At 52.9% G+C, this 7,708-nt stretch overlaps 1 protein-coding gene across 1 annotated transcript; it reads left to right on the top strand.

Annotated features, from left to right (window-relative positions):
* The first annotated feature begins 6,439 nt into the window (after positions 1-6,439).
* Positions 6,440-7,130, top strand: LOC132357770 (polyadenylate-binding protein 1-like 2). The gene has a single exon (XM_059911506.1). The coding sequence runs from the start codon at positions 6,455-6,457 to the stop codon at positions 7,055-7,057; it is 603 nt and encodes a 200-aa protein (XP_059767489.1). The 5' UTR covers positions 6,440-6,454; the 3' UTR covers positions 7,058-7,130.
* The last annotated feature ends 578 nt before the right edge of the window (positions 7,131-7,708 follow it).

The following is a 7,708-nucleotide window of genomic DNA, read 5'->3' on the forward strand; positions in this document are numbered from 1 at the left end:
GGTAGAGGTGATAGGAATGGCTGAAGGATGAGACAGGGGCCAGAGGAAGATGTGGGAATGGGAGAGGAAGGAAATAAGGGTGCCTCTCCATTTTTATTTCACTTGAATACCCAAGTGCATGGTGATGCCATTTAAGGATGAAATGCCTATGAGACATCCAGGTGGAGATGTCAAGTAGGCATACAAATAAATATGGGATCACAACCTCTTATCTTCCCTCCCGTGCCCTGACCCCCAACATGCAAATGAGACCATATACTGTCCCCTCTCTGCAATTTGCTTTCCTCACTTAATAATAGCATAGTTTGAAGGTCCCCCTAAATCAGACCCTATAGACATAACTCGAGCTTGGTAATGATTGCATAATAATCCATGGAATGGCTGTGCCACAATGTCTCCAGTCATTCCCCAGTTGATGAGTGCTTGCTTTGTATCCTAGTTTGCCCAGTGTGAGTCCTTAGGTGATAAATATGCTCGTGTGTGTATGTCCTGATGTCCTGGGGCTCTTATGTCTATTGACTCAATTCTCATTCCTTCCCTGCCCTACATCTCTGCCTCCCTTAACTCTTCACCTTATAAGGATCCAAAGGACCATTTGCTAAATGTGCTGTATTTATTCAAGACAATTTAATAATCATTGTTCTTATTTGTTAAATAACAGGGGCACACACCCAAACACTTTCCAATTCTTCCTAAATAAAAGTCTAAGGCTGCTATTTTTGCTGGCCTGTATGTCAAGATTATTTTCATTCGGGGGAGTTTGGGGGCAGTGTGAATTGACAAAATCAATTTCCCTACTACAAAATACATGTATGTTTTCATTCTCTATTCCCCTGAGCATCCTTCCTACAGCTATGTCAACGAGAAATTCATAGGAAGAGACTTCTTTATGTAGATCCCTGTTTTCAGTGTTTTCATTCATTTTTTACAGATAGAGCTGATCTGTCCCTCTCCCCACTGGTACCCACCCCCATCCCCTACCTTCTTCCATTATTTTCTGTTCTTTTCTCCTGCTCTCTGAACCGCATCCCCATTCCTTTCTATTACTCCCTCCTGATAGGAAGAAGGAGGTGGGCCATATGAAATGGGAAGAGCAGGGCCGGCTCCAAACACTCTTTGAATGTCTCTGTATCTGAACCTATCTCTTTAAAGCGCCACCTTGAAATGAACAGAAAGAGAAATCTAAACCCTAGCACACAAAGTTCTTGTTGTCCTCCCGTTTTAAACCAAGTCCCATGCACATACAGCCAGGAGCACTGAAAGCAGGACCTGAGTGAGGACACTGAGGCTGGACCCTGCCCGGCCCTGGAGAGGAGTCAGGTTTAGGGCCAGCCCGTTTACCGTCCAGTCCTTCTCAATCTCTTCTGCTGGCTTGTTATCCTCAACCCAACTTCTACATGTTGGCATGTCTCAGGGAATAGCCCTGCACTTTTCTTCTCCTGACAGTACTCTCTCTAGGTGATTCTGCCCAGTCTTGTGGCTTTAAATACTATCTGTGTCCTGTTGTCTTGATAATTCTGTTTCTGCAGCCTACATGGAGAGCGGACTTTTCCAGACTTCAGACACGTAACATGTGCAAGTTGAAACTCTTGACACACAACCCCAACTGTCTTTCTCCCTTGTCTAAATCTATCACATCCACTCTCCGTATTGTCTGTGACTATACGTAACACCTCCGTGACCAAGACTTGCAAGAAAAGACTCTCATAGCAATCATTCATTTCTTAAGTTTGTTCACCAACTGCCTTCAATCCACCAGCAAGTGCTGTCTGTTCTCTTTCCAAAATATCACGTGAACCCATGCACTATTCTCTAAATTGGTGCTGCCAGTCTGGGCCAAGCCACTGCCATCTCCCAACTGGGCTACTGCAAGAGGGTCCGAATTGGTCTCCCTGCTTTGCTTTGTGCCCTGCCCACTTGCAGATTTTTCCACAGAGAGCAGCCAGAGAGAAATTACTGAGTATAATTAGCTCATGGCACTCCCTTGATTCAATTCTCTCTCTGGCTCCCCAGAGCTCTTTGAGTGAAAACCAAACTCCATCATGGCTCCTTCCCACCACTACACTGTCCTTTGTTCCCTCCATCCCCTCTCTCACTGGGCTCCAGCTACACCGGCATCTCTTCTGCGCCTCCAGTGCCCCTCTTTTTTGTCACAAGGCCAGAGGAATTGCAGTTCTCCCTGCTAGGCAGGTTTTCCCCCTGTTTTCCAGCAGGACTGGCCACATATCACTGTCCTCAGAAAGGCCATCCCTGATCTTTGCCACTTCTCTTGGGTTCTAGGTAAGACGTACCAAATCATCTCGTTTATTTCCCTGAGGGCATTTGCAGCAACCTTTGAGTGCTTTTACATTTTCTGCCATGTTTATTGTCTGTCTTCCCCACTAGAAAATAAGTTCCTTGGAGGCAGGGGCTCTCTGCCTAGAAGAATGCCTGGTACGAGGTAGCCCTCCATAAATACTTGTTGAATCATCGAGTGAATGAAATGAGTAACACTTCCTCCCACAAGAAAGGGACCTCTCCCTCCCTCCACTGACACTCCACAGGACTCTTCACTTTTGCCTCAATCATAGCAACCAGTAGTCAGGACACCTTTGATTGCAGATGTGACCAGGAACTGAAAAAAAGGAGACAGGAACCCCAGAGAAGCCTCTGTGAGAAAGGACTTGGAGAGCATTCCCCAGCTGCTCTCCTTGTCACTGTAGTAGCCTTCTTCCTGTTGCTGGAGGGTCAAGGGCCTGGGGATTGTCTTCTGGTTTGACAGGTTTGTGGATTCACTGGCCACAGCATGACTTTGCTGAACCTCTTTCTCCTACCGATTTCTGTTGCTCTGTGGGCTGGAAGTCAAAGCCAGAGAAAGAGATCTTGTTGACTCCTGGTCCTTGAATTGGTCCCTCTTGCCCCTTCTGTCTCCAAACAATGGGCCGAGAAGCTCTTCTCGTCATCCCCACATCCCCTACCTCCCAGCAATCATGGCTTCCCCCTTGGCCGCTGCCTCCTCAGGTCCGTCTTGGTGACCACCTGGAATGGTGAGGCAAAGCTCATCTGCCTCCTGCCTACAAGCAACCTAGACCCTCAGGAGATGGCTCCTAAGAGTGGTGACAGTGACCACCTTGGTCAAGGCACCAGCTGCACAGCAGGCTTTTCCTAAGTCTCTGTCCCTGCCCTTTGCTGGCGCCCTGTCTAGGAGCAGAGGGCTAGACTTTGCAAGCTGGCGAGACACATGTCTGTACGTCTGCTTCTCAGCCATCTTGGGAGGCTTTCCAGCCAGCGATGAGAAAGTTCTCACTGCCTCACACCCCATGGTGACCCAGTCAGTTCTGAAGGTTCAGGGTTGTTCTATCATGTGCAATTGCCCAGGTCCAGCCAACGCTGCCACCACAGAAAACAGCTTTATTTACCCAAGGATGGTGGATGGGTGGGAGTGAGGGGGAGGTGAGAATATGTGCTGGGCAGATGAAACTCCACGGCCACCATAGTCCAATCACATAGCACATATAGCCCTCTGCTGGCATTTCTCTTATTTGTATGGGCAGCCTGAGCTTTAGTGGAGTGAGGAAAGGCACTGTGGTTTGATCATTTTTTATATCTGACCCCGAAGTCCACAGTTCAATGCCTGGCTCACGGTAAATGTGAAACCCCTATTTATGGAAGGAAAGGAGGGACGGAGGGAATGGTTGTTCTGACTCTTTTGGAACTGGTCACAACTGACTGTCTTCTTTTTGTTCTATCAGCTCTGTCTCAGGGGCGCGCGCGCGCGCACGCGTGCGCGTGTGTGTGTGTAGGTGTGCATGCATTTGCATGTGTACTGATGGGTTTCTCTCCAGTTTCGTTGAGATATAATTGACATATAACACCGTATAAGTTTAAGGTGTACAACATAATGATTTGATATAGGTACACATCGCTAAATGATTACCACAAGAAGTTTAATAAACATCCATCACCTCAGTTAGTTACACTTTGTCTTCCCCTTGCAATGAGAACTTTTAAGATCTACTCTCTTAACCACTTTCTGTGTTGATGTTTAGTTTGTACTCTTTCTAAAGATCTGATCATACCGAGTCCCTCCTTGAATGTACTGAGTGGGCCCCGTGAGCTTGGGTATAGAGTCCAAGCACCTTAGCTTGCTTTTCAGGGCCCCCACACTTTCCAGCGCCATCTGCTGCCATATACTCTTGGAGATCATGAGCTCTGTCCACACCAGATTATTAGGCATGGCCAGAAGTGACCATACATGTGCTAGCATGCTATAGAGCCTTGGACGCGGACTGATGCCTCTGTCTGGAGTGCCTTCCCTTCTGCCTCGATGTGGTGGACTGCTACTCATCTTTCAGAGCTCGCCTTGGGGGTTTTGTCTTCTGTGCAGCCTTGCTTGATTCCTACCAGGAATGGTTAGTGGCTGGGTCCTCCTTTCTGGAAGAAGTGGGACTCTAGCCTCTGTTGTCCTCTACTCTAATGGTTGCTCGCTTGCCTATCCCCTCAGCTTTTGGTCTTGTGTGGCCTCTCTGCTCCCACAATACACTCTGCTCACCTTTCCTCACCTTGCCCCACACCTCCAACACATCAACATTCACTGCTCACTTACCACATTGCCTGTCTCTGAGCCCCCAGTGCCAAGTACTGGATAAGGCTTCCATAAATACTAGCTGGTGAACTGGGATGAGACACCTCATTCTAGAGAGATTTCAGGTTTTGTTTTTGTTTTGAACATGGATGTGCCTTTCTTGGTTCACGTTGGGAACCTCAGCACCTTGAGGGCAGAGACAAGAGCAAACTAGTGCCTGGCTCTGGACCAGGCCCTGTCCCCAGCTCTTGATTTGGCTTACCTCACCTATCATGGAGGACAGCAGTAAGGACAGGGTGTTCTTGATTCCCCCGCTTCCACGCTGCATGAATTGAGACTGGATGGGTGGGAGGAGTTGCTGGGGGGGGGGGGGCTGAAGAACACCAGGTCCCTAGTTCTCTCATAGTCTGGGGCAGGGACAGGGTTTCTAGCCAAGACTGTCCACTCCCAAGGTCAACCTTGGGAGTTGACCCGTCTATTTCCTCTTGCCTCCCGGACCCCTGTATATCCCTAGGGACCAGCAACGGCTCCATAAATATTTGTGGCATGGCATTATGGATGAATGAATACGTGTTCTTGTGTTCTTTATTCCCTCTTCTGCAAGTGTGGCAGAGGAGGGAAAGAGCCGGAAAAGGGGGAGGAATCTCTGAGAAAATGGGTCAGCAGGCTGCAGTGGGAGCTTGCCCCACTTGCCCCAGCTCCAGCTCCGAGTAAGAGTTGCTGCCTTGGTGGCGGTGATGTTGGAGAGCGTGTGTGCCTTGAGGTGGGGAGAACCCCTGAACGTGAGAAAACCATTTTTCTTGGCTTTGTTTAGGCCGGGCAAGTGTATTCTCAACGCCACCCACCTTCTCTTGCAAGGTGCTTGATTTAATCATTTAAATGTTCTATGGGGAGAGGAAGGATAAAACAAAACTCCCTAAATCTAACCCAGATTCCCTCGGTCCACATGGAGCCCTTTCCTGGCTTCCTCTTCAAACACATCCAGCCGATCCGACAGGCTGAGGACTCACACTCCCGCCCCCCAACCTCAAGCCTCCCGCTCCCGCCCCCTCCCACCGTCCGCGGCCCCGCAGCCCCGCAGCAGCCACAGGGGGAACCAAAGAGACAGAAGCCTTCCCAGCTGCCCGGACCACAGACGCCAACACCCCCCGCCCCCCACCACACGCCGCCCGCCCGCGCCCCGCACGCTAGCCCACGACCGAGCGGCGGCGGCAGCAGCAGTGGGCTGCAGGCTGCTGCGACTCGCACCGGTGCGCTCCTGGCAGCACTCGCCATACCAGGTGACTGGGACTCGCCAGATCGGCTGGCCCGGGGTCCCCCGCCCCAGCTCGCGCTCGCGCCCCCGGCCCGGGTTCCGGCGCCCACCCGCCCTCCTGCCCTCTCCCGCCTCTCCGCCCCCCAGCTCGCGGGAAGGGAGGTCGCGGCAGCGGCCCGGGGGCACCGGCGACCGTGGCGACAGCGGCGACAGTGGCGGCGGCGGTGGCGGCGGCGGCTGCGGCGGCGGCGGAGGCTGCGGCGGCGACCGTGGCAGAAGCGGTGGCGGAGGCCTCCGTGGCGGAGGCGGAAGCAGAGGTGGAGGCTGAGTTGGAGGCCGAGGCCTCAGTAGAGGAGGCAGTGGCGGAGGCCACCCTGGGGGAGGCAGCGGCAGCCCTAGCGGGGGAGGAGGCGGAGGCCTCCCTGGCGGCAGCGGCAGTGGCCGTGGTGGAGGCCAGTGCGGCCGAAGCCGCCGCCGCGGCAGAGGCTGCGACGCCCCCCTTGGGGGAGGCGGAGGCGGATGCGGATGCGGATGCAGATGCGGAGGTGGCGGCGGCGGTAGCGGCGGCGGCGGCGGCCGCCGCGGATGCTGATGCGGAGACGGGCGGGGGCTCCGGGGGGAATCCGGACTTTCCTATGGCTTCGCTGTACGTGGGCGACCTGCACCCTGAGGTGACGGAGGCAATGCTGTACGAGAAGTTCAGCCCGGCCGGGCCCATCCTCTCCATCCGCATTTGCAGGGACAAGATCACCCGCCGCTCGTTGGGCTATGCGTATGTCAACTACCAGCAACCGGTGGACGCCAAGCGGGCCCTGGAGACCCTGAACTTTGATGTCATCAAGGGCAGGCCAGTGCGCATCATGTGGTCCCAGCGGGACCCCTCGCTCCGCAAGAGCGGGGTGGGCAACGTCTTCATCAAGAACCTGGGCAAAACCATCGACAACAAGGCGCTGTACAACATCTTCTCGGCGTTCGGCAACATCCTCTCCTGCAAAGTGGCCTGCGACGAAAAGGGGCCCAAGGGCTACGGGTTCGTGCACTTCCAGAAGCAGGAGTCCGCCGAGCGGGCCATCGATGCAATGAATGGCATGTTCCTGAACTACCGCAAAATTTTCGTTGGGAGATTCAAGTCGCATAAGGAACGAGAGGCCGAAAGGGGAGCCTGGGCCAGGCAGTCCACCAGTGCTGACGTCAAGGATTTCGAGGAAGACACCGACGAGGAGGCCACCTTGCGATGAAGACATCCCAGGAGCGAGCCAGCCAGCAGAGCCAAACCTTGGCTCCCACCCGGTTTACAACCCCACCCTTTGCCCCCCTAACCCACCAGCAGTGTATTGTATTGGGAGCGCAGGTCTCTCTCTCTCACAGCCGCCCCCCCCCCCACTTTCTTCCCTCCATCTCTCCCTCCCTCCGTCTGTCTCAGTCCCTCTCACTCTGTCTCTCTCTGACTTTCTCTCCCCTCCCCTCTCGTCCCTACCCCTCCTCTCCCCTCCCTTCTCCTCCCTTCCCCTCCCTTCCCCCAACACCCACCTTGGGTGTTGTGAATAATCTTGCTAATCTGTGCCACTTGACAGGTTAAAGGCTGTCTTCTCCTTGTGGTTTGGTTTAAAAAGCACTTTCTCTCTTTGTTTATTGCACAGGTGATACAATTTCATGGTAGAAACATCAGGAAGGAGAAGGAAATCAGATGAGGGAAACCCAAGAGAGTAATTGCTCCCCATGACCCTACTACCCGGAGACAACCACTTTTACCGTTTCCGTGTGCTGTTTTCCAGGCTCTCTCCTCTCCTTCTCTCTCCCTCCCTTCCTCACCTCCACCCCACCTTCCCTTTTAACACACTGTTATAGAATGGTTCATGTATGTGGTGTTTCTTAATCTGCTTTTTCAA

This window comes from Balaenoptera ricei, chromosome X, assembly GCF_028023285.1.
Source record: "Balaenoptera ricei isolate mBalRic1 chromosome X, mBalRic1.hap2, whole genome shotgun sequence".
Classification (NCBI taxonomy): domain Eukaryota; kingdom Metazoa; phylum Chordata; class Mammalia; order Artiodactyla; family Balaenopteridae; genus Balaenoptera; species Balaenoptera ricei.